This window comes from Dendrobates tinctorius, unplaced genomic scaffold, assembly GCF_039654945.1.
Source record: "Dendrobates tinctorius isolate UK_male_01 unplaced genomic scaffold, ASM3965494v1 ptg000070l, whole genome shotgun sequence".
Taxonomy (NCBI): domain Eukaryota; kingdom Metazoa; phylum Chordata; class Amphibia; order Anura; family Dendrobatidae; genus Dendrobates; species Dendrobates tinctorius.
This window is the reverse complement of record NW_027361738.1, coordinates 96586105-96613414: the sequence shown is the minus strand read 5'-3', so window position 1 is coordinate 96613414 and position 27310 is coordinate 96586105. Positions and strand designations below refer to the sequence as shown.

At 43.0% G+C, this 27310-nt stretch overlaps 1 protein-coding gene across 1 annotated transcript in view; it reads right to left on the bottom strand.

Moving 5' to 3' along the window:
* The window catches only part of ZBTB47 (zinc finger and BTB domain containing 47), a 52998-nt gene that overhangs the window by 2146 nt on the left and 23542 nt on the right, over window positions 1-27310 (bottom strand). The window contains exons 3-5 of the mRNA XM_073582184.1: window positions 11297-11444; window positions 8157-8272; window positions 6521-6665 (exon numbers count right to left, since the gene is read on the bottom strand). Coding sequence (XP_073438285.1) covers window positions 6521-6665; window positions 8157-8272; window positions 11297-11444 — 409 coding nt within the window. The remainder of the gene's footprint in view (window positions 1-6520; window positions 6666-8156; window positions 8273-11296; window positions 11445-27310) is intronic.

Sequence of the window (27310 nt, the reverse complement as noted above, 5' to 3'; positions counted from 1 at the left end):
ACTATGCAAATTGTGGTTAGTCCTAATTTCTTGGGGTACAGCATTCCAGAGGATTGGCGCAGCGCGGGAGAAGTCTTGGAGACGGGAGTGGGAGGTACGGATTAGTGCAGAGGTAAGTCGAAAGTCGTTTGCAGAGCGCAGCGGTGGGTTAGGCCGATAGACAGAAATGAAGGAGGAGATGTAGGGGGGGTGCCACACCGTGGAGAGCTTTGTGGGTGAGATCAAGTACTTTGAATTGGATCCTATAATGAATGGGCAGCCAGTGTAAGGACTGACGAAGAGCAGACGCATCCGAGTACCGATTAGTCAGATAGATGACCCTGGCTGCTGCATTAAGTATGGACTGGAGAGGGGATAGTCGAGTGACGGGGAGGCCAATTAATAGAGCGTTGCAGTAGTCCAGGCAGGAGTGGATCAAGGCAACAGTGAGGGTTTTTGCTGTTTCCATGGTGAGAAAAGGGTGGATTCTAGAGATGTTCTTTAGGTGTAGGTGGCAAGAGATTGTATATGGGATGTGAAGGAGAGATTGGTGTCAAACATAACACCCAGACAGCGCGCCTGCTGCCGGGGTGTTATTATAGTGCCACTCACGGAGAGGGAAATGTCAGATTTAGGGAGGTCAGTAGACGGCGGGAGCAGAAGTTCTGTTTTTGAGAGGTTGAGTTTTAGATAGAGAGCGAGCATGATGTTGGAGACTCCAGACAGTCACTGGCGTTATGTAGTACAGCGGGGGTAAGGTCGGGGGAAGACGGATATAGTTGTGTGTCATCAGCATAAAGATGGTACTGAAAGCCAAATCTGCTGATGGTCTGTCCAGTTGGGGCTGTGTAGAGAGAGGAAAGAAGGGGGCCAAGGACTGAGCCCTGAGGTACCACAACAGTGAGAGGAAGAGGAGATGACGTGGAGCCAGAGAACAAAACACTGAAGGAGCGGTCAGAAAGATAGGAAGAGAACCAGGAGAGAGCAGTGTCCTTAATGCCTAGTGACTGGAGCCTAGAGAGTAGGAGACGGTGGTCAACAGTGTCGAAAGCTGCAGATCGGTCGAGAAGAATGAGCAGAGAGTGGTCACCATTACGTTTTGCTGTCAGAAGTTCATTGGTCACTTTGATGAGTGCAGTTTCAGCCGAATGTAGGGGGCACAAGCCGGACTGTGAAGGGTGTAGAAGGGAGTGGAGAGGTAACGGGTAAGGCGGGAGTAAGCTAGGCGATACCAAAAGTTTAGAGATGAAGGGGAGATTGGAGACTGGTCTGTAGTTGTTTGTGCAGGATAGGTCGAGAGCGGGTTTCTTTAGTAACGATGGCATGTTTGAAGAAGGATGGGAAAATGCCCGAGGAGAGGGAGAGATTAAAGATTGCAGTTAGGTGAGTTGTGACGACTGGAGAGAAAGACTGGAGGAGATGTGAGGGAATGGGGTCGGTAGTGCATGTAGTCGGACGAGAAGAAGAGAGGAGTCTGGAGATTTCTTCTGTGATGGGATCAAATGTGGAAAGTGAGCCAGGGGAGATGCAGGAAGGAATGAGAGTCACAGCACTTGGTGGTTGGGAGCAGATTTCCTGACGGATATTATCTATTTTTTTCTGTGAAGTGGGAGGCCAGGTCATCCACACAAATGTCTGTGATAGGGGCTTGTGCTTTTGGCCTGAGGAGGGAGTGAAAGGTGTCAAAGTTTCTTGGGGTTGTTGGCTAGTGATCTCCTGATCAGGGTGGTGAAGTAGGTCTGTTTGGCGAGGTGAAGGGCAGAGTTATAGGTTCTTAACATAAATTTGAAGTGGATGAAGTCTTCTGGTGTGCGGGTTTTTCTCCATAGGCGTTCAGCACTCCTAGAGCATTGCTGGAGAAGTCGAGTTTGTGATGTGAGCCAGGGCTGTTTTACTCTGTGCTTGGAGGTTCTGAGGGTGAGGGGAGCTACTTGGTCAAGGGTGCTTCTGAGAGTGTTGTTGTAGTGATGAACAGCCAGATCAGGACAGGAAAAAGAGGAGATTGGGGACAGTGATGAGTATAGGGAGTCTGAAAGTGTCTGAGGGTTAATGGCTTGAAGATTTCTGACTGTGTGGTAGGTAGGAGTGAGCTGGGGTGGGTGAGGATTTGTGAGCGTGAAGGAGAGAATGTTGTGGTCAGAGAGTGGAAGCGGTGAGTTATTTAGGTAGGAGATTGAGCAGAGCCGGACAAAGACCAGGTCAAGGGTGTTACCGTCTTTGTGTGTCTCAGAGGTTGAGAGCTGTGAGAGGCCTAGAGAGGTGGTTAGTGATAGAAGCTGGGATGCAGATGTGGAATTGGGGCTGTTAATGGGGATGTTGAAGTCTCCCAGGATGAGGGTTGGTAGTTCTGAGGACATGAAGTGTGGCAGCCAGGCTGAGAAGTGGTCAAGGAAGTGGGTGGGTGAGCCTGGGGGCCGGTATATGACCGCTACCCTGAGGGGGAGGGGACAGAAGAGCCTGATGGTGTGGACCTCAAAAGAAGGGAATGAGAGTGATGGAACTGGGGGGGGATGACCTGGAAAGTGCATTGTGGGGACAGGAGTATGCGGACTCCACCACCAGGTCTGTTTGTGGGTCTCAGGGAGTGAGAGAATTGTAAGCCACCATAGGAAATGGCAGCAGGAGAGACAGTGTCAGAATCCTGAATCCAGGTTTCAGTGAGGGCCAACAGATTAAGAGAGTTGTTCAGAAAGTAGTTGTGTAGGAAAGGAAGCTTGTTACATAAAGACCGTGGATTCCAGAGGACACAATTGAAAGAAGGAGATGAAGGAGTGCAAGTAAAATTAATAAGATTATTATGGTTTTGATATGGGGTAGGGGTTGAGGTTGGGGGATGGTGGACCGGGGTTGGGGGGAGATGTTGCATATTGCAGGTTACTTATTGCAGGTTTTTTTTTTTTTTGCAAAGCACAAATCTAAAAAGGCTTCCTTATTTTTGTATCTCCTCCTGCCGGAGCCGGGTGCAAGTGTGATTCCTGCATCGGGAGGTGACCGTCGCTCCTGTACGTGTTCTCTGCCGCCTGCACCAGGTGCCATATGCAGCACAGGATCTGCCCCAGATCACACAGCACAATGCAGTGAGTGTGCGGGGAGAACGGGGGCCATCAGATCAGATTTCTATATAAAGGTCACGCGGATCCCACCCTCAGGCGACTCCCTGCCCTCATTAGACAGATGCTCGCTGGCTGCCGAGCCTCAGAACAGCCGCGCCGAGCCGTCCTGCAAGACAGAGGGGAGGAGGGGGGATAATACAGAAGCTCAGGATCCATCATGGGAGACCCTGACAGACCCTATAACAAGGCAGCAAGAGGAGGGATGAGACAGCAGCTGCTGGGTGAGAGGGGGGGGCGCAACCAGGCAATGGTGGAGATCATAAGACATGTACGACCTGGGGGTAAAGATCAGGCAATGGGTACGACTTGGGGTAAGGAACATCAGAAATCGATCCTTAGTCCCCGGGTTTCACAGAGCACCTGGAAACAGTCAGTATGTACAGCTGGATGGCGGGTAGGGATCCGGCCGTACGATAGTTGGATCACTCTTTTAAGAGCTGGAATAATGACCATGGACTGGGATCAAGAATTAGAAACGGGCAAAGGAAGAAAATAAGGCAAGAGGTAGATACAACCTAAGGACAGGAATAAGGGTCAGGCATAAGATATGACAAGGATAGGGATCAGGCAGAAGATATGACAAGGATAGGGATCAGGCAGAGGATATGACAAGGATAGGGATCAGGCAGAGGATATGACAAGGATATGGATCAGGCAGAGGATATGACAAAGGTAGGGATGAGGCAGAAGATATGACAAGGATAGGGATCAGGCAGAAGATATGACAAGGATAGGGATCAGGCAGAAGATATGACAAGGATAGGGATCAGGCAGAGGATATGACAAAGGTAGGGATGAGGCAGAAGATATGACAAGGATAGGGATCAGGCAGAAGATATGACAAGGATAGGGATCAACTGATATACACTGCACCCGAACAAAATAATGTACAAAACTCAATAACTACCAATAACCTCAAGAGAAAAAGAGCCTAAGTTCAAAAACAGATTTAATTATTCTTAATAAAGATTCATATTAAAGAAAAACATTCTAAATAGAAAAAGTGCTAATGCAAAATCAGAGGCTGCAAATACAACAGCAGTCTAGGGAGACCGGAGTTCATCTAAAACTCACATATAAAGTGCTAAACACTAAAGTGGTTCTCACGAAACATGCGCTGGGGCGACAGGAGTACCTGCGTTAGACTCTGCTCACATATATAAGTTCCTTATATTCGATTATGTGTGTTTTTATGTACATGTAAAACTATGGCACCTTGCATTTTGGAAAAAGCTCTTTACAGAGTTTAATTCTATGCATTATCTCTGTGCATGCTTTTAAGCAGTATATATTTATAAACTAAAGCACTTCTTATCTAATTTATGCTTGTACTTCATGTGCATGGTTAGCTGCAGCACTTTATATCAGAGATGAGAAGCACTTTATCATTTTATATCTAAACAGTATTTTATATTGCATGCTTCGGTCAGCAGATATATATTTTTAGTGTTTAGCACTTTATATGTGAGTTTTAGATGAACTCAGGTCTCTCTAGACTGCTATTGTATTTGCAGCCTCTGATTTGGCATTAGCACTTTTTCTATTTAGAATGTTTCTCTTTTAATTATTCTTAATAAAGATTTATATTAATCTATTTTTGTACTTAGGCTCTTTTTCTCTTGAGGCTATTAGAAGATATGACAAGGATAGGGATCATGCAGAAGATATGAAAAGGGTAGGGATCAGGCAGAATATACAGTTGGGCTCAAAAGTTTACATACCCCGGCAGAATTTTTGCTTTCTTGGCCTTTTTTCAGAGAATGTGAATGATAACTCCAGAACTTTTTCTCTACTCATGGTGAGTGTTTGGGTGAAGCCATTTATTGTCAAACTACTGTGTTTTCCCTTTTAAAATCATAATGACAACCCAAAACATCCAAATGACCCTGATCAAAACTTCACATACCCCATTTCTTAATACCGTGTATTGCCCCCTCTAACATCAATGACAGCTTGAAGTTTTTTGTGGTAGTTGTGAATAAGGTTCTTTATTTTCTCAGACGGTAAAGCTATCCACTCTTCTTGGCAAAAAGCCTCCAGTTCCTGTAAATTCCTGGGCTGTCTAGCATGAACTGCGCGCTTGGGATCTCCCCAGAGTGGCTCAATGATACTGAGGTCAGGAGACTGAGATGGCCACTCCAGTCACTTTGTTCTGCTGTAGCCAATGACAGGTCAACTTGGCCTTCTGTTTTGAATCTTTGTCATGTTGGAACATCTAAGTACGTCCCATGCACAGCAGTATTTGCTGATAACATGCTGCATTCATCTTTACTTCAACTTTGACCAAGTTTCCTGTACCTTTGTAGTTCACACATCCTCAAAACATCAGTGATCCACCTCCGTGCTTTACAGTAGGAATGGTGTTCCTTTCATCATTGGCCTTGTTGAACTCTCTCTCCAAATGTAACATTTATGGTTGTGGCCTAAAAGTTCACATTTGGTGTCATCACTCCAAATTACCTTGCTCCAGAACTTTTGAGGCTTGTCTCTCTGCTGTTTTGCGTATTGTAGGCAAGATACTTTGCGGCATTTGTGCAGTAATGGCTTTCTTCTGATGACTCGACCATGCAGCCCATTTTTCTTCAAGTGCCTCCTTATTGTGCATCTTGAAACAGCCACACCGCTAGTTTTCAGAGAGTCCAGTATTTCAGCTGATGTTATTTGTGGGTTTTCTTTGCATCCCGAACAATTTTCCTGGCAGTTGTTGGCAAAATTTTTGTTGGTCTACCTGACCATGATTTTGTTTTTGCAGAGCCGCTGATTTTCCATTTATTTATCACAGTTAGAACGCTGCTGACTGGCATTATCAATTCCATGGATATCTTTTTGTATCCCTTTCCTGTTTTATACAGTTCAACTACCTTTTCCCGTAGATTCGTTGACAATTCTTTTGCTTTCCCCATGACTCACAATCCAGAAACGTTAGTGGCTGGATGAAAGATGCAAGAGTCTGTCTGGATCCCAGAAACTCACTCAGCTTTTATGCACACACACTGGTTACAAGCAAACAGGTCGCAGGTGAGGATGTCACCTTTAGTAACCAATCAAACCCATTTGTGTCAACTTCTGTGCATGTTATCAGGCCAAAATCACCAGGGTATGTGAACTTTTGATCAGGGTCATTTGGATGCTTTGGGTTGTCATTATGATTTAAAAAGAGAAAACACAGTAGTTTGACAATAAATGGCTTCACCCAACCACTAACCATGAGTGGGGAAAAAGTTTCGGTGTTATCATTCATATTCTCTGAAAAAAGGCCAAGAAAGAAAAAATTCTGCCGGGGTATGTAAACTTTGGAGCACAACTGTAGATATAACGTGGGATCGACACAACTGATCAGACCATCACTCCCAGTAAGGAGAGGGGCTTGGCCAGTCGTGGGGATGGGGGCGGCCCCCAGTCATCAGCTGCAGGATGACGTTTCTTACCGGTATGGGTCTTCATGTGTTCATCAAAATACTGCTTCATGTTGAAGTCTTTGCCGCACCACTGGCACATGAACTGCTTGTGCCCGATGTGAATGCTCATGTGCGACCGCAGCTGGTACTTGTACTGGAATCGCTCGTGGCAGTTCTGCCGAGAAAAGAAAAGACATTTACAACTATAGAAAAGTCTGGACGACAGGCAGGAGCTGCCACGGGGGCTATGCCGGCCACAATCACATTCCTGTAGCATTCACAGAGTTTGACATCACTAAGTAATAAGGAAAAAGAGTCTTAAAAAGTTCTGGGGAGTAAGAAAAAAAAACAAAAAAAAAAACTTTTTCCTTCTTCCGGAAAACAGCGCCTCTTTCGCCCACAGTATGTGTGAGGTACTGCAGCACACCTACAGTCACTTTGGTGGAAGCACCACGGTCATAGTAGGCTCATGGTCAGACGTAGCCTTGAGTGGTGTTTTTTTTTTTTTTTTTTTACTTTCGCATGTTAAGGGCAACTTAGGTAACCCCCCTCCAATTTTCTACTACAGGGTGTCGAAAAATTATTAAAAATTTTTTTTATTTTACAAAATTGTAAAAATTGCTATCGTTACGCGTACACAGCTCCAACAAAGACCTTTGCGTCTCCATGGTAACAGACTACAAAGAAGCTCTGCGTAGTCTGACCCTGCGGATATACTGTCATCATCGGTCACACCCTAAATATACAGCAGCAATGAGCAAAGGGGACAGATGAAAGATTGAGAGGCCGGGTCAGATGAGGCAGAGCTTCTACCTACGGTCTGTAACCATGGAGACACATAGGCTGGCACGGGAACTGTAGAGGCAGAAACAATAAGACATTTTTAGGTTTAGAACTGATAATTTATAAAACAAAAATCCCTCCTGTAACAATTACCCTCCTATAGATATTCCATAGCTTGCTAAACTCTTCTTATAGAGAGACTGTGGAATAGAGGCTTTTACTGGAAAGAATCTCATGCCTTTACTGATGAGAACCCACTCTGGAAAGAATTTCTTTTTACAGCCAAGAAGCCTAAACAGCACCTCTTCTTTACGGGTATGTTTGCTTTTAAGGCTTCCTATGAAGAGGATACAGCATAAAGGCGCTTACTACGTAAAAACCCAAAGTATTTGGTGCTCAAAAACCCCGTAAGAAATGTTACATAGGAAGAACAATTATGTGACAGAATTTGTGTAGGAGGGGTTCTTAACAGTAAGAGCAGCAATGCTGTGGGAAAACGCAGACATTTTCACAGTAACAGCATCACTCTTACATTTCCTAACTACAGAAAATAATGTCCTACATAGTAAAAGCAAATACGCTCTGCGGTATCCGTAGGATTTTCTGTAGCATAAAAGTTCATTTTTTAACAGTGTATTCTCCACAGTAAGAGCAGTAACGCTCAAAAGAAAGGATTACTTCTGTACAGTAAGTTGTCATGCTGAAAAATAACTACAGGAGGAGGCGTAGAGCGAGGACAATCTCACTGCGGATCCTCCATCGGAAGGTGTTCTTTACTGTTAGAGCGCATGACATGTGGAACGGTCACCATACTGCAAAAATCTACACAACCAGAGGCCTTAATGGTGACGTCCACAAAGTGGCAGATAGTTTGGAGACTCACCTCACATTTAAAGGGTTTCTCCCCAGAGTGCTGCAGAGAGTGGACCTTCAGGGACATGCTACGCTTAAAGGATTTACCACAGGTTTCACATGTGAAAGGCATGTCCTTGGTGTGAGCTGTGGAAGCAAAAAGCAAAACAATCGTCAAATGAAGCAGGAAAGTTCACGATGACTCAATAAAAAAAGTTTTCATCACAGGTAACCAAGAAAGTGAAGTAAAGAATTGTTATAAAAGGTTGTCAGACCTCATCAAAACTTTTTTTTTTTTCGAAGGCTTATAGATAACACTGGATCCACCAATCGCAATAGCTGATGTCACAGCTCACCTCCTCCCCCTCCTGTACAATGACTGATAACTCCTCTATATACAGTAGATAACACAGGATCCACCATTCATAATAAGTGATGTTACAGCTCACCTCCTCCTCCTGTACAATGACTGATAACTAGAGATGGGTAGACCCCTGGATGTTCGGGTCTGGCCTAAGGCCGGGATCACACATGCAAGGAATACGGCCGTGTCTCGCATGTTAATAGCTGGCACGGCCGCCGGCACTCAGGAGCAGAGCGTGTGGCTCTATGTATTGCTATGCGGCCGCATGCTTCGATCAGAGTGCCGCCGGCAGTCGGGTATTAACATGCGAGACTCGGCCATATTCCTCGCATGTGTGATCCCGGCCTAACAGTTACAAAAAGTTCGGGTTCGGGTACCAGAACAGTACTCAGACCTGTACACCATTCACTTGAATAGGGGGCCTGAACATCCAATGTTTGTCGTGCTGTTATGTACATAGCAGCGCAGGCAAACACCGCTTCTGATCGGCAGTGATATCATAATCACTGGTCAGAGAGCAGCGGTTCCCACGTTGTCAAAAGACAGAGCGAACACTCAGCTGTGATCGGAGGTATAAAATTTACCTACGGTCACTGGTGTCAGCTGATGGGACTACTGATCCCATCATCCAACACCTGCTGCCGCTAATAACAGTGAGGGCAGGAGCGGCGGATGGGAGTATTCATCAGCTGCTCCTGCCCTGTAAATAAATAATATAAAAAAAAAAAAAAAAAACAGCGTGGGTCCTCCTGTATTTTTGATAATCAGCCAGGCAAAATACACAGCTGGGGGCTATGGGGTTCATATTTGTGGGGTTGATGTCACCTTTGTATTGTCAGGTGACATCAAGCCCACGGCTTAGTAATGGAGTGGTGTCTATAAGACATCTTTCATCTTGAGAGTTTTTCTCACGTTGCCAGCGGAGAGTTCACCGAGGTCACCGCAGTTCAGCCAGGCTGGGAATGCAGCCTCAGTGACCGGAGGTAACCTCGATGACGTCACCACCGGTCGTTGAGGCTGCGCTCGCAGCAGTTCAGTCACCAGTGGTTCTCAGCCTGGATGGTCGCATTTTGGCACCGTCCAGGTCGAAAACTGCTTAACCCCCAGACATGGATTATGGCATGGGACAGAACGACAGACAGGTATGGTATATTGTTTTTTTTTTATTTTAGTTTTATTACTGGAGAACAAGGGCTTTGCTGGAATTAGGAGTTTGCTGAGCATAACGGTGTTTGTTATTTTTAAATAAAAAAAGTAAAAAAAGTGTGTTTTGCTTTATTTCTAATAAAGGACTTTATTCTGGCTGTGTCTTTATTTACAATACAACTATAGGATTAGTAATGGATGGGTGTCTTAAGAAGCCTCTCCATTACTAATCCTTGGGCTTGATGTCACCTGACATTACAAAGGTGACATCAACCCCACAAATATGAACCCGACTTGCCACCCTACAGGGCAAATGGGAAGAGCCGGGCAAAGAATTGGAGCATTTAATAGATGCGCATTTTCTGGGTGGCTGCGGGCTGCTATTTTTAGGCTGGGGGAGCAATATCCATGGCCCCTTACCAGCCTGAGAATACCAGCACCCAGCTGTCTGCTTTAGCAAGGCTGGTTGTCAAAAATGGGGGGAACCAACGCTGTTTTTTTTTCATTATTTAAATAATTTAAAAAAGCAGCATAGGGACCCCTCTATTCTTGATAACCAGCCTCGTTGAAGCTGACAGCTGAGGGATGCAACCCCCAGCTGCGAGTTTTGCCTGGCTGGTTATTAAAAATACAGGGGAACCCACCCCATTTTAAATTATTTATTTACAGTGCAGGAATGGCAGATGAATATTCCCATCCGCAGCTCCTGCTCTCACTGTTATTAGCAGCAGCAGGTGTTGGATGATGGGATCAGTAGTCCCATCAGCTGACACCAGTGACCGGAGGTAAACTTTATACCTCCGATCACAGATGAGCGCTCTCGCTGTCTTTTGACAGCATGCGAACCGCGGCTCTCTGACCGGCGGGGATGATTTCACCGCCGATCAGAAGGACATGACAGCACGACTAACACCCAGTGTTTGGGCAGCCTAACCCAAACAGTAACACAGACTTCCTGGAGAAGTCCGTGTTCGGTGTCCATGTCCGAACAGTAGGTGTTCGTTATGGACGCTGAACTTTACTGGTCGGGTTCGCCCAGCTCTACTGATAACACCTCTATAACAGAGGAGATAACACAGGATCCACCATTCACAATAGGCGATGTCACAGCTCACCTCCTCAGCCTTCCTGGATAGTGACCTCTGCACAGGACAGAGAGCATGCCTACTACACGCTCACATAAATGTCATTGTGGCTACTGTAAAGCAAATCTCTGCCCTGCAGAGAAGAGCAGCGGCTCAGGAAAGATGATGATCTCCCCAATAATCAAATAAAGAAAACAAAAAAAAAAATAACGAAGAGTTAGAAAAATATAAAATATATTAAATATTCCACACCAGGCGGAGTTTTACGGCTAATACAGTAAAAAGTCCTTTACTCTGGAATCAAGGAGAACCAAATATTCTGGAGTACAGGATGAACTAGGAAAATCCTTGTGCCGGATTATCAGGTGTCAGACTGCAGGAATTCTGCATCTAATTGCACTGGGCACTAAGGAGCCAAACATCAATTTTGAGCGTTTATGTAAAACCTTTTGAGTTTTGCAAAACTTTTATCCCCCCCCCCCCCCCTCTGCCCAAAAGCTGTGAGGAGTCACGAGACGACCGGTCCACACTGGAATGAGCGACAGCTCGGGGACTGTTCACATTACCGCTACTCACCGACCAGGTGCTTTCGGACGTGAGCCATCGTGTAGAATTTCTTCTCGCAGATGTCACAAGAGAATTTTTTCTCTGCATATCCGTGAACGATCTTATTGTGTTCGTGAAGGGACCAAAGCTTCTTAAAGGTCTTCCCGCACGTTAAACACTGCAAGATAAGGGACGACGGATCATCGGGGGGCTTCTGACAAGTCACAAATCAGCAAAAGTAAGAAATAAAAATATAAAACATTTAAAATAACAAAAAATAATAATAAAAAAAAAAAACAAGTAACGAGTCCAACAAATTAAAGTTTTCTTTCCCCCTGGAACGATGAGGAACTCGATCTGCGCGCAGTGACAGATATGAATGCTGCAAGAGGCATCAACATGGTCAGTCGAGGTTTTTAAGGAGCATTCTATCCAATGTGTATTGCAGGCACTTTAGCCGTAATTTTGAGGGTTACGGGAATATAGTCAACACACTATATGATTTTTTTCAGCCTCTGGATGCCAGTTTCATTTATGCTGGTACTTATTGGTGTATTTCCAGTTTTGGACTACATTGTCATGACATCTTGCTCTTGCCTGCCGTCTGGCGATGCCACTCACTTTCTTTGGCTCATCACCTTGCACTATATTGGAGCCTTTTTAACATATTGTTTGTTTTTTAAATTATTTCTAATAAAGTATTGTACTTTTAGTTTTCATCTTACGCCTCTCCTTGTACGCTCTCTCTGTGGTAGCATAGAACAGCTTTTTATACAGTCCTATTTGGATGCTAGGAAACTTTCTGTCCTACTGGACCATATGGTTACTTTTGATTATTATTAGCATAATTCGCTAGGGATTCAATCTCATGACCATCACAGTGTATGGAGCTCCAGGGTCCCGACTCTGTACATGGTGGACTTTTGGCAGCCAAGTAACAGGAAAAGTGTGGCTGTGAATCCATCTCTGGGGTGACATAAGCACTTAGTACAAAGCAGCAGCAAGAACATTTTGCTGTCGTACTGGGCAGTGTAACTGTGAATCCACCTCTGGGGCGCGATAAGCACTTAGTACAAAGCAGCAGCAAGGAGAACATTTTGCTGTCGTACTGGGCAGTGTAACTGTGAATCCACCTCTGGGGCGCGATAAGCATTTAGTACAAAGCAGCAGCAAGGAGAACATTTTGAAGTCGTACTGGGCAGTGTAACTGTGAATCCACCTCTGGGGCGCGATAAGCATTTAGTACAAAGCAGCAGCAAGGAGAACATTTTGAAGTCGTACTGGGCAGTGTAACTGTGAATCCACCTCTGGGGCGCGATAAGCATTTAGTACAAAGCAGCAGCAAGGAGAACATTTTGCTGTCGTACTAGGCAGTATCCCGCTTCAAACACTCCCTGTGCCCATGATGGAAATTTCCATTAATGGGTTGTAAAGTGGTCTTCCCCAAAATTGACAATTATCACAAATCTTCAGGATGAATGATACATTTTTGATCGCCAGAATAGGGGTTCTGTATCCCACCCAATTAATTACAAATGCACACATAAAACATACCCAGAAAAAAAAAAAAAAATCACTTTTGCCATCATGAAAAATGTTTCACTGTTTGGCTTCTACATGCTCTTTGTCATTTCTGGCGCCAGATTGAGTAAACTGAGAAGCAATCAGTGAGCTCCTTCTCACCAAAGTGTTTGTAACGGTTTTATCCAGTGATTTCTTGGAATTCCTTTTAGCTTTTAAAGTGGTCTGGAGGAAGGAGTTCAGAAAAAAACAAAAAAAGAATCCTTACAAAGTCCCAGTCAGAATGAGCGCTCACTGATGGATTTACAGTTAGCTTGTTCTACAGCCCCCCCCCCCCAACCAAAAAAAAAAAAACACAACACGGTAAAAGCAAAACTGCTGCCAAAATTTAGATGAAACCCAATTACAAAAATGATTTTTAGCTACAAGTACATGCATTTAAGAAAAACATAAATCAATAAAAATAAACCCTGAGGTGTGTATAGTTTTCATCATGGGGCGCTGTATCAACCACCGATATCCCAAACTGCAGAATATGACTTTGGTTTATTAATGTTTTTTTTTTTTATAGCTTTTCTACAACGAATCATCCAGATAAAAAAAAAAAAAGATCCTAAATTTAGCAAATGTGATGTCTGGCTTGATTACCAGGAGACATATGGAAACAGATGGGTCCACGAGGACGTTTCATGGGACATTAACGATTCCTCCACACAAAATGATTCTGCTCAATGAGGCGGCGAGCTGGACGGCAGATTGTGACCCACAGCGGAGGAAAGTCATCTGTACGTCGCCACCGCCGCGAAGGTGTCCTTGGATGAATCACGGGCTGGCAGAGGACGGAGCAAAGCACGGAGTACGACCATTTACTCTCAGTCCTAAAAATTGTGCCGTAAAAAAGGCCTGGTGACCGGTTCAGGGTTGGCGCGACTTCTCTGTCTGTGCATCTGCACAAGCATTTGGGGGGGGGGGGGTTTGGGTCATTTTTTTTTACAGCAGTTTTGGAAGGGAGGCGCAAAAAAAAAAAAAAGAAAATTCCAGTTTCACTTTTTTTTTCCCTTCTTTACGGTATCTACTATAACGATCCATTAATTTGGAGATTCTGATGCATCAGGTTTTGGCTTTTATTCTACACACACGGCAAATACCAAATATATTTATTTTTTTAATGGATAACAGAAGAGGGATTAGAATGTTTACTATTTGTTATGTTTTAATTTTTTAAAAATTTTTTCTTTATTTTAAAGTTTGTAAAGGATTTTTTTGACCCCATAGGGGAGATGAACCTGAGATCTTGAATATTAAAATACATTCATATCCAAAAGAGTTGGCACCCTTGAAATTGTTCCAGAAAATTAAGTATTTCTCCCAGAAAATGCTTGTAATTACACGTTTTGTTATACACATTTAATTCCTTTGTATGCATTGGAACAACATAAACAACAAAAAAAACAGAAAAAAAAAAGACAAACTGGACATAATTACACACAAAACCCCAAAAATGGGCAGGTCAAAATTGTTGATACCTTTCTAAAATTACATGTAAACAACTTTGTTTCAAGCATGTGATGCTCATTCACACTCACCTGTGGCAAGTAACAGGTGTCGGCAATATGGAAATCACACCTGAAGCCAGATAAAAAGGGGAGACACTGTGGACAAAGGAACGTCAAGATCTCTGGAAACGGACTTGTAACCTTGATATTGTTAATATTGTTCAACAATTTGGGTTCTGAAGTCCTCAGACAGTTCTCTTCTCCATGTTTAGAGTGGCACACACAGACACACAACGCAAAGATTGAGCCAACTTCTCCCATTATTATTTGATTTTTTTATATGCCCACACCTGTTACTTTCCACAGGTGAGTGTGAATGAGCATCACATGCTGGAAACAAAGCTGTATACCCAAAATTTTGGAAAGGTGCAAACAATTTTGTCCAGCCCATTTTTGGTGTGAAATTATATTCAATTTGCATTATTTCCGCTGGGTTTTTTTTTGTTGTTCCAATACACACAAAGGAAATAAACCTGTGTATAACAAAACGTGAAATTGCAATAATTGCCGGGAGAAACACTTCATTTTCTGGAACAATTTCTAGGGTGCCAACACTTACGGCTATGAATACATACAGTGAAAATCAGGAGCACCAGGATGGTGGCGGCCCGAGCCTTCAGCAGGAACCAGGCTGCAAAGGCAACCCATCAGCATTTCACAACTGCAGGTCATGGGGGTGATCGGCGACCACACAATGCAACTTTAATGCCTGAAATGTTGTCCACCAAAAAAAGCAAAGTGTTTTATCATTGCGGGATCTTTACTAGGTTTTATTCACACAGTATTTGCATGAGTAACATTTATCAAAAAGTCTTAAAATTGTGATTGTTCAGACTGAAAACCTTCCTCCGATCACAGGAGGAGGAGCTCACTGGAATTTATTTTAAACACTCCCAAGGGCACCAAATCAGAAATCGAGAGCCTGTTAGCGGATGTGGTCAGTTCAAACTTTAAGGGTTTTTTTGTCCTGAGATTTGAAAAAAACCAAAACCAAACAAACAAAAAAAACACGGCGGAATACAGTGTCAGCAGAGTAAATGAGATTTTTCAGGAGTCTCACGTAGGCAATGTGTTTTTTTTCCCTCCACGTGTAATTTGATTTATCCCCTTAACGACTGCCGATACACCTTTTGAGGGTACTTATTCCTCAGCGCCACTTTTTAATGGCGCTGACAAATAAGAGTATAGGTCCCTCCAGCGTCGGAAAACCTCCGGGGTCTCGGCTACGGGGGATAGCTGAGACCCTGGAGAACATGATCAGGCTGGATTTAGGGTCCCCTGTCACGTGATCGCAGTTATTCACCGTATCATGGTGATAAAAAAAAAAAAAAAAAAAAAAAAAAAGTAAATTTAAAATGAATTTCTCTCTTCTCTGATATGATCTAACACAGAAGAGAGAAATTGGGTCGCCTAAGCTCCCCCCCCCCCCCCCCCCCCCGATACCTCTGCCATTCCGGAGCCTCCTGCTCCATCCCCCAACCCTCAAACCCTCAGTGACATCTTCCTGGAAAAAAAGAGGGTGCATACGCAGTGCGTTCACCGAGATCTGCCGGTATTCAGCAACAATAGGGAACCTTTCCTATTGGTTCCTTTTGGTCAATTTAATAGATCCTATCAGTGATCAAATCCCCCTTTGTCACCCCCTTAGTTAGAAAAAAAATTATAAAATAAAAAAAATTGTTATTGTTTCCATTCTTTGCAGTTAGAGTTGTGGTTAGAGTTGCGTTTTTTTTCAAAAGTTGAAAAAAAAAAAATGACGACAGTATGACGGCTAGTGTTGAGCGCAAGTGCCCGCTACATGTCACTCAAGCCCCCGCAATATTCGGTGCGTACCCAAGCACCCGATGCAAACTGGAGTAGCGAGCACTTGGTCTCAACATTGAATCATAGAATCATAGAATCGTAGAGTTGGAAGGGACCTCCTGGGCCATCTGGTCCAAGCCCCTGCTCAAAGCAGGATTCGCTAAATCATCCCAGTCAGATGTCTGTCCAGCCTCTGTTTGAAGACTTCCATTGGAGGAGAACTCACCACTTCTCGTGGCAGCCTGTTCCACTCATTGATCACTCTAACTGTCAAAAAGTTTTTTCTAATATCTAATCTGTGTCTCCTCCCATTCAGTTTCATCCCATTGCTTCTAGTCTTTCCTTGTGCAAATGAGAATAAAGTTGATCCTTCTACAATGTGACAGCCCTTTAGATATTTGTAGACAGCTATTAAGTCTCCTCTCAGTCTTCTCTTTTGCAAACTAAACATTTCCAAATCCGGCAACCTTTCCTCATAAGACAGGGTTTGCAGACCGGTTACCATTCTGGTCGCTCTTTTCTGAACTTGTTCCAGTTTGTTGATGTCTTTTTTAAAATGTGGTGACCAAAACTGGACACAATATTCCAGATGAGGTCTGACCAAAGAGGAGTAGAGGGAAATAATGACTTCACGTGATCTAGACTGTATGCTTCTGTTAATACATCCTAGAATAGCATTTGCCTTTTTTGCTGCTGCATCACACTGTTGACTCATATTCAGTCTGTGATCTATTAGTATACCCAAGTCTTTTTCACATGTGCTGTCACTTAGCCCTATTCCTCCCATTCTATATATGCTTTTTTCATTTTTACTGCCCAGATGTAGTACTTTGCATTTCTCCCTGTTAAAAACCATTCTGTTAGTTGCTGCCCACTTCTCCAGTTTATTTAAATCTTTTTGAATCCTCTCTCTCTCTTCTCTAGTATTAGCTATCCCTCCTTTAATCAGTTTACCCTCAATTCCTTCATCTAAATCGTTGATAAAGATGTTGAACAATACAGGGCCCAGGACAGAGCCCTGTGGTACCCCACTTGAGACATTCTTCCAACTGGATGTGCAGCCATTTACGACCACTCTTTGGGTCCGATCACTAAGCCAGTTATGAATCCACCTAACAGTTGCCTTGTCCATTCCATACTTAGTCATTTTTTCAATAAGGATTGTATGAGAGACTTTGTCAAATGCTTTGCTAAAGTCAAGATATACTATATCTACAGCATTTCCTTGATCCACCCAATCAGTGATACCGTCATAGAAGGAAATTAAGTTAGTCTGACATGACTTATTAGTTACAAACCCATGCTGACTGTTTAATCACTTCATTCTTATCCAGGTATTGACATACATGTTGTTTAATAATTTGTTCAAAGATCTTTCCTGGTATAGAAGTCAGACTCACTGGCCTATAGTTGCCTGGGTCCACCTTCTTCCCCTTTTTGAAGATAGGAACAACATTTGCTCTTCTCCAGTCTTCTGGCACTTCTCCTGTTCTCCAAGAATTTTCAAAGATTATGGAGAGGGGTTCAAAAATTTCTTCTGCCATCTCGTTCAGTACTCTGGGGTGTAATTCATCTGGACCTGGAGACTTGAATTCATTTAGGTTAGCTAAGTGTTTCCTCACTATCTTTCTGTTTATAGATATCCTGGATTCTTCTATTCCCTTAATAGGACAGTGAATAACAGTTGATGTTACATTTCCTTTCTGAGAGAAAACAGATGCAAAATAGGAATTTAAAAGTTCAGCCTTCTCAACATCCTGTCTTACCATTTCATCATTTTCATCCTGTAAAAATCCTATAGCATCTTTGACTTTTCTTTTACTTTTGACATATCCCCAAAATCCTTTATTATTGCTTTTGACATCTCTTGCAAGCCTCAATTCATTTTCAGCTTTAGATAATCTGATTTGTGCCCTGCAGGTTCTGCAGACAGCATTATATTCTTCTTTAGATATGCCTCCCTCTTTCCATTTTATAAACATTTTTTTCTTCCTTTTAAGCATGTGCTTAAGTTCTGTGTTCATCCATCCTGGTTTCCTTAAATGCTTCCTATTCTTCCCTCTTTTCGGATTTGTTAACAACTGTGCTTTGAGAATTTCATTTTTCAAGATATCCCATCCTTCCTGGACATTTTTGTCTTTAAGGATATCCAGCCATTGGATCCCTCCAATTCTCTTTCTGAATCCCTTAAAATCTGCCTTTCTGAAATCTAACCTTGATGTCTGAGTCTTCACAGGTCTTCCGCCTCTAGTTATCCAAAACTCTAAAATAGCATGGTCGCTACCTCCTAGGGTCCCAGCCACTTTTACCTCCTCAACCATTTCCTCCCTGTTTATAAGGATTAGATCCAAGGTAGCAGTTCCCCTTGTTTTCTCCCTTACCTTTTGGAAGATAAAGTTGTCAGCAAGAGAGGATAAGAATTTCCTTGACCTGTTAGTTTTGCCTGAGAGAGATTCCCAACAAATGTCTGGATAGTTGAAATCTCCCATGACAACTATGTCATATTTTTTGGAGAACTTGGCCATTTGATGCATAAAGAGTTCATCCATATCTTCAGCTTGCACAGGCGGCCTGTAGTAAATGCCTACAATGGTGTCCTTTCCATTGTTCTGTCCTTGTATTCTTACCCAAACAGTTTCCACAGACCTCCCAGTCGCTGAAGCTTCAATCTCTGTGCAGATATACGCGTTTCTAACATACAATGCGACACCCCCTCCTCGTTTATCAAGTCTGTTTCTTGCAAATAAGTTGTATCCTTCTAGTCTTGTATTCCAATCATGTGTATTGTCCCACCAAGTTTCAGTGATTCCAATGACATCATATTTCTTTTCCTGTGTTAGTAGTTCCAATTCTCCTTGTTTGTTGCCCATGCTTTGTGCATTAGTATAGAAGCATTTTAGTTTGTGATTGGTTTCTCTTTCTCCAATATTTTTATTAATTAGATTCTTTTGCCTTTGTTCTTCCTTTCCACTTCTAATAGCAGAGTTCTCAATAGCATTTGTCAGGTGTATGGCTTTTTCTGGTCTTTTGCTTCCCTTCCCATGTTGTTCTAGTTTAAAGCTCTCCTTACAAGTGTAGCAAGGCGACTTCCAAATACATGCTTTCCAGTCTTCGTAAGGTGCACCCCATCTCTGGCAAGTAGTCCATCGTATAAGTAGTTCACTCCGTGATCCAGAAATCCAAAATGTTGCTGACGGCACCATCGACGTAGCCAGTTGTTCACCTGCAGAATCTTATTCCACCTCCTTGTTCCATGGCCATCCACTGGGAGGATGGAAGAGAAGACCACCTGCGCTCCCAGTTCTTTCACTTTCTTGCCCAAGTCTTCAAAGTCTCTGCAGATGGTTTCCAGGACGTTTCTTGCGGTGTCATTTGTCCCCACATGTAGTAGCAGGAATGGGTAGTCATCTGTAGGTCTGAAGAGTCCTGATATCCTGTCAGACACATCTTTAATTTTTGCACCTGGAAGACAGCACATTTCTCTTGTAGTTATATGCGGTCTGCAGATAGCGGCCTCTGTTCCTCTCAACAGGGAATCCCCCCCATGACCACCACTCTCCGTTTCTTCTTCACAACATTTTTCTTTCTCCATCCAGGAGGATTCTGAAGGCGTACAAGGTTGCTGTTTGTTGGCAAAGTCTTATCCTGATGTATTTCTTCATCGTTTTCCTGCGTGAGAGCCTGGTACTGGTTCCTTAGCAGTATGGGTGCTGACTGCCTCCTGATCCTCCTGCTTCTCTGGGTCACATGTCTCCATTCCTCTGTTTCTTCAGGTGCACTTCGAATTTCTTCTCTTTCTGTAACATGAAGAGATAATTCTGCTCTGTCCAAGAACTCTTCACCTTCCTTAATGATCTTCAACGTAGCTAACCTCTCTTCGAGATTTTGCAACTTTTCCTCCAACAGGGACACACGCTTGCATTTGTGGCATGTGAAGTTTGGCTTTTCCACTGGTAAGTCTGTGAACATGTAGCAAGAAATGCAGCTCACCAAATGGCTCCTGGCCTCTTCCATCTTGAGATTTCTTAAAAACGATGAAAGATGAGCCAAAAGTTTTTCCGATTTCCTCTTTTCAGCTGCAACGGCCAAAACCCAGTGATCGTTGAGCTCGCGGAGACTCTTCACTTATCCCAGAAGGCACTGGGAATATGCAAATGATCTCCTCAAGACTCTTCCCCTGGTTTAATGTTATCAAATGCTGTGTCGTACCTGTGGGTTCAAAATGTTCACTATACCACTGGATAAAATCCTTGAGGGGTATGGTTTCCAAAATAGGGTCACTTGTTGGAGGGTTTCCACTGTTTAGGCACATCAGGAGAGGTCTCCAAACGAGACATGACGTCCGCTCTCGATTCCAGACAATTTTGCGTTCAAAAGGTCAAACAGTGCTCCTTCACTTCCGAGCCCTGCTGTGCGCCCAAACAGTAGTTTTCCCCCACATATTTGGTATTGGCATACTCGGAAGAAATTGCACAACAAATTTTATGGCCTGTTTTCTCTTGTTACCCTAATGAAAATAAAAACGTTTGGGTCTAAAGTAAATTTTTTGCAAAAAAGTTAAATGCTCATTATTTCCTTCAGTTCTCGTGAAGCAACTGAAGACTTAATAAACTTCTTGAATGTGGTTTTGCGCACCTTGAGGGGTGCAGTTTTTAGAATTGTGTTACTTTTGAGTATTTTCTATCACATAGACCCCCTCAATGTCACTTCAAATGTGAGGTGGTCCCTAAAAAAAAAAAATGGTTTTATAAATTTTGATGGAAAAATGAGAAATCGCTGGTCAACTAATAACCCTTATAACGTCCTAACAAAGAAAATTGTGTTTACAACATTATCCTGATGTAAAGTAGACATGTGGGAGATGATATTTATTAGATATTTTGTGTGACATGTCTGATTATAAGGCACAAAAATTGAATGTATGAAAACGGCAAAATGGTCAAAATTTTCACCAAATTTCGATAATTGCAAGTTATATTGAATAAATTTTACCGCTATCATCATGTACAATATGTCACGAAAAAAAAAAAAAAATCTCAGAATCAGTACGATACATTGAAGCGTTCCAGAGCTATAACCTCAAAGTGACAGTGGTCAAAATTGTATAAATTGGCCCGGTCATTACGGTAAAAGAGAAATTCATGGCATCTTTATTGTTGTTATCTTATCTCACACAGATTTCAAATTTGACCTCATTTTACATATTCAGAAAATAAAATGTGTAAAGTATTGCTGCAGTCTATGATGCACGCCAAACAAAAATAATTAAAAAAAAAAGCATGTGTAGCTTTCTAGAAAATGGGGATGCAGTGTCACCAAAAGAAAAAAAAAAAAAAAGACTCCCCTCCCCAAAAAAAAAAAAGTTAGGAAAAAAGTGAAGACAGACAAAAAAAAAAAAAAAAACTACTAAAGGAGCAAACAAATCTGCAAAGCAAGATATTTTATTTGTGGATTTTGATTATATTTTCTTGCATTTATTTGGAATATTTTTTTTTAATTCCACCATTTTTTTGTGTTTACGGCGTTCACTTTGAAGTAAAAATGACCCGGTAATATAATTCTCCAGGTCAATGAGATTACAGCGACACCAAACTTGTAGAGTTGTTTTTGCAATTTACGGTAGTTGAATTAAAACATTCTGAAATTTTAAAGAAAAAATAAATTGTTTTTCTTGTTGATTTTGCCCGCTGTGCCGGTGTTTTTATTGGTATCATTTTGCAGCGCACACAACGTTTTGATCGATTTTTATTACGGTAACCAAAAATGGAGGCTTTGGAGCTATATTTTCCCTTCATGTCATTTACCACACGGGTTAATTCATATTTTGATTGACTTGACTTTAATTGATAAAATATTTTTTTTTCTATTTTTGTTTTTTGGAAAAGGCAGGGGATTAGATTTTTTTTTATAAACTTTTTGCTTGTTTTTTTTTCAGTCCTCCTTTGGGAATTGTACCTGTGTACCCAGGTGTTAGCTGTTAAAGGCCCCCTTCAGACGTCAGAGTATCCATGTGGGTACAGTATTAATATAATCTATGGGACTTCGCACATGTCCGTTTTTTTCTTGGAGTATGGGCGTCAATAAGTCCAGCACACGGATGACAAAGTGTGCCCTGTACCAGAATAAAATGCAGACTAGAAATGGCAGATGTTTAGGTGTTGTGCAGAGACATATCAGTGAGGTATATAATTAGTTTTGTGTGTAGTTTACTGTACTTCTATTTTAGATAAATGAAAAATGCCGATGTGTGATCCGCCCTATTTTTTGATAACCAGCCAAGGTAGAGCAGACAGCTGGGGACTTGTATTCTCAGGCTGGGTTATTGGTCCCTTCCCAGCCTAAAAATAAAAGCCCTCAGCCGTCAAGCACAGCGTGAGCCAGCAACACTGATGAGCGTTGTCATCATTACCCGGCGCCTGTGAGTAGCAGGAACTTTGCGGTTATTCAAATAAAGTATTTTTTTTCTGTGTTTTTTTGAATTACTGGGTTAGTAATGGGGATGTCTGACAGACTCCTCTCCATTACTAACACCAGGGCTTGATGCCAGCTCTTTTCAACCCCAACTATCAATACCACAACTGCCACTTCTCTAAAGCAATCGGGAAGAGTCGGGCCCACCTCCAGAACTGAAGAATCTAATATGACGTGCCACTTCTGGGGCGGAGGTGGGCTGGTATTTTTAGGCTGGAAAGGGACCGATATCCATGGACTTTCCCTGCCTGATAATTTAAGCCCACGCCTGTCTATTTTACCTTTGCTGGTCATCAAAAATAGGGGGGACCGCACGTTGTTTCCTTAATTTATTAGCTAAGTACAAGTACAGTAAACTTCGAACACAAAGCTCTGATTACATATCTCACAGATATCCATTTATCTATAGTTTCACATTTTTAACACCTAAACATGTAATTTCTCTTCTGCCTTCTATTCAAGTATGTGTCATATGCATGGTGCACACAGAGGGCACATGGATGCCACACACGGACACGGATAGCAGCGGTACTGGTTTTTGCAATACCGGAAATATCATGAGGTGTGAAGGAGGCCTCATATGGGTTTGTACACCTTTGCACTTATTTATTTATTTTTTTAATTGCTCATTTAAGTCCTAAATACAAATGAAGTAGACCTCACATCCAGACACTATTTCTGGGAGAGACACACAGACCTCACATTCAGCCTATATTACTGGGAGAGACACACAGACCTCACATCCAGACACTATTTCTGGGAGAGACACACAGACCTCACATCCAGACACTATTTCTGGGAGAGACACACAGACCTCACATTCAGCCTATATTACTGGGAGAGACACACAGACCTCACATCCAGCCTATAATACTGGGAGAGACACACAGACCTCACATCCAGCCTATAATACTGGGAGAGACACACAGACCTCACATCCAGCCTATAATACTGGGAGAGACACACAGACCTCACATCCAGCCTATAATACTGGGAGAGACACACAGACCTCACATCCAGCCTATAATACTGGGATAGACACAGACCTCACATCCAGTCTATAATACTGGGAGAGACACACAGCTCACATCCAGCCTATAATACTGGGAGAGACACACAGCTCACATCCAGCCTATAATACTGGGAGAGACACACAGACCTCACCATCCAGCCTATATTACTGGGAGAGACACACAGACCTCACATCCAGCCTATATTACTGGGAGAGACACACAGACCTCACATCCAGCCTATATTACTGGGAGAGACACACAGACCTCACATCCAGCCTATAATACTGGGAGAGCCACACAGACCTCACATCCAACCTATATTACTGGTTGAGCCACACAGACCTCACATCCAACCTATATTACTGGGAGAGCCATACAGACCTCACATCCAGCCTATACTACTGGGAGAGACACAGACCTCACATCCAACCTATATTACTGGGAGAGACACAGACCTCACATCCAACCTATATTACTGGGAGAGACACAGACCTCACATCCAACCTATATTGCTGAGAGAGACACAGACCTCACATCCAGCCTATATTACTGGGAGAGACACACAGACCTCACATCCAGCCTATATTACTGGGAGAGACACACAGACCTCACATCCAGCCTATATTACTGGGAGAGCCACACAGACCTCACATCCAGCCTATACTACTGGGAGAGACACACAGACCTCACATACAACCTATATTACTGGGAGAGACACAGACCTCACATCCAACCTATATTGCTGAGAGAGACACAGACCTCACATCCAGCCTATATTACTGGGAGAGCCACACAGACCTCACATCCAGCCTATATTACTGGGAGAGACACACAGACCTCACCTGCTCTTCAGAACATGGTAACACAAATGGTCATAATATGTATATTTGTATTGTACTGTGCAAACATTTTAGACAGGTATGGAATAAATGCTATAATGTAAGACGCTTTAAAAAACAGAAATGTTAATAACTAAACATTTATAAAAAAATAAACAAAATGCAAAATGAATGAACAAAAGAGAAATGTAAATCCCATCAGTGTCTAGTGACCGCCCGTCGCCTCAGTCATCAGTATCTGGCGACCGCCCGTCGCCCTCATTACTTCTTTTCTTTACTCATACACAGGTTATGGAGCATCTGGGCACGAGGTTGTGGCAAATAACTTGGAGAACTGACCCCAGATCTTCTGTGGGTGAGGCTTGTGTAGCCCAAGGTCAGACAATCCCTTTAAAGCCATTGACTGGATGTTGGAGGTTGTTGTCCGGCTGCAGAATAAAGCTGGAGTCAATCAGATGCCTCCTGAATGTATTGCATGATGGGCAAATATCTGACGACACCATGAGTCCTGACCTAATCCCCAACATCATGTGCTGAAATGCAGCCACAAACTTGCTGGACCCTCCACCGTGCGTCACTGCTCCTGCGGACCCTAATTATTATGCCGCTCTTCAGCCTCCAGGGAACAAACCATCGTTGGTTACAGCCAAATACTTCACATTTCGGCTCCTCATTCCAGACACCTGCTGACAATTTTCTGCACCCTGCTTCTGTGTCTTTGTGCATAGTTGAGTGTATTGCCCTTTTCTCCATGTGGAAGGTCTGGGGCTTTTGGATACAATTTTTCCATGAAGTCTATTTCTGTCCAGACTTCTCTGCCCAGCAAATATGTGCAGCCGATCACACTGGTTGCTGACAGTTCTAAGTTCATGACACGGCTGGACATCTGATTTTGAAGGAAAGGAACATGATGTGAAATTAATCTGCTGCACTAAGTCTCCTTGGCCGACCCCATGTATCCACAGTCCTCAATGTTTCCCATTTCTTGATAACTCTTCAAAAGAGCTTGTGCAGTACATCATAAAACCTTTGCCAGGGAAACACCTTGCTGATGCACTATAATTACCTTGTATCTTGTTGCTTTGCTCAGTCTTGCAATGCTGTATGGCCTGTGACATGTAACCATCTTTCACAACCCCACCTTTCAGCAGTTTGTCAGTTCTTCACCCAATTTAAGCCTCCTTAAACACAGCTGTTTCAGTTAATGAATGCTTCAACCTACATATGAAAGTGATCATTATCACCCTGTTTGGTAGAATTGGAATTTCATACCATGCAAAGGATAGCCACAAAATACTGATGGGATTTACATTTCTCTTGTTTATTCACTGTACATTTTATTAATTGTTAAAAATAATAATCTGTTAACGCTTCTATTTTTGAAAGCTTCTTAAGGGGGCTTTACACATAGCGATATCGCTAAAGCGTCACCAATTTTGTGACGCAGCAGCGATATCGCTACATGTGACACTTACCTCCGACCGGCTCCCCCGCTGGTTATCGCTGATCGCGCGAGATCGTCCACGTCCATTTCTCGTCGTCGGCTTCCTGCTGGCGCCAACGAGCGAGCTATGGACGCGGACGGAAGACGGCGGTCATCGATTCTTCTGAAAGGCAAGTACGACCGCCGAGCATCGCTACATCGCTGTGAGATCTGCCTGTGTGGCAGCTCACTAGCGACCGGGTCGTATCATGGTCGGGATCGCTGGTGCATCGCTAAATGTAAAGGGGCCTTAACTGTTCAACAGAAAAATTTAAAAAAAAGCTATGGCTCTTGAAAGGAGTAAAAGAAAAATGGCTGCATATCCAAGGGGTAAATCTAATTCCAGTTGGGCTTAATTAACATTTAAGATATTTCTTTCATTTCAGCTTAAAAATGGCTTCAGACCGAAAACATAAAAAGCTCCAATCCAATGAAGAGACAACGAGATTGAGCAGCCTGCACTGTAATGTGGTACATGCAAGCTCTACAAGCCAAGCAACAGATCATTACTAAAAAGAGGTTCTACACTCCTGAAAATAATTTTGGCACGACCTGCAGCTTTCAAATTGCTATTGGTGCGTAACATACAAACCATTGGGATTCAGCTCCAGTTCCAGCAGTCTTCAGCAGCATTTCTTTGAGGAACGTGACCACAACAGGTCATTTCAGGATCATGGGGATTGAAAAAGTGGGTGTTGAGTCCTAACAGTGTGTACGTTACACAACCAAGCAGAATTCGCTTGTTGAAAAGGGGTGGACAATCCCACTAATGAAAACCAAGAGCAAATTTATATTTGTACAATACAATGATGAAAAAATGGCTTTAAAAGGTATAGGTAGCCTTTAGGGCCAAGTTGAGCCTTTAGTGAGGTGAATGTTTAGTAGCAGCCATCAGTCTCCCGCCCTCGGCCACTGAAGAACAAGCCAAAGAAGGATCCAGAGGAGTTAGCTGCTGAATCAGACGAGATGAGAAGGGTTTTCGCTCACAAATCCCATGGGACAAGAGCAGGCAACACGTGATATCAGAGGCGTTGTCTCTTCTCCTGAAGGAGCACGCTGCTCTCCAGTCTCGCGGCCTCCTTCTCTTCTTACTGGATGCTCTGCGCTCCTGCTTGTCTGGCAGACTGGATTGGATTGTTGCATGGCTATCCCTTGCTCTCACAGACAGTTAATATTTCTGGGGTAAACATTTGTCTTAAAAGGGTTGTCCACTTTAGGGAACATGCTGATAAGTTGTATTCTGCATTTTTTTCCCTTTACAGGGCTCTCTGGCTTATCTGACAATACTAAGCAGTGTAGCTGTGAACGCTGTCTATATAAAAAAAAAGCTGCATCATCTCTGTGCATAGATCTCTCTC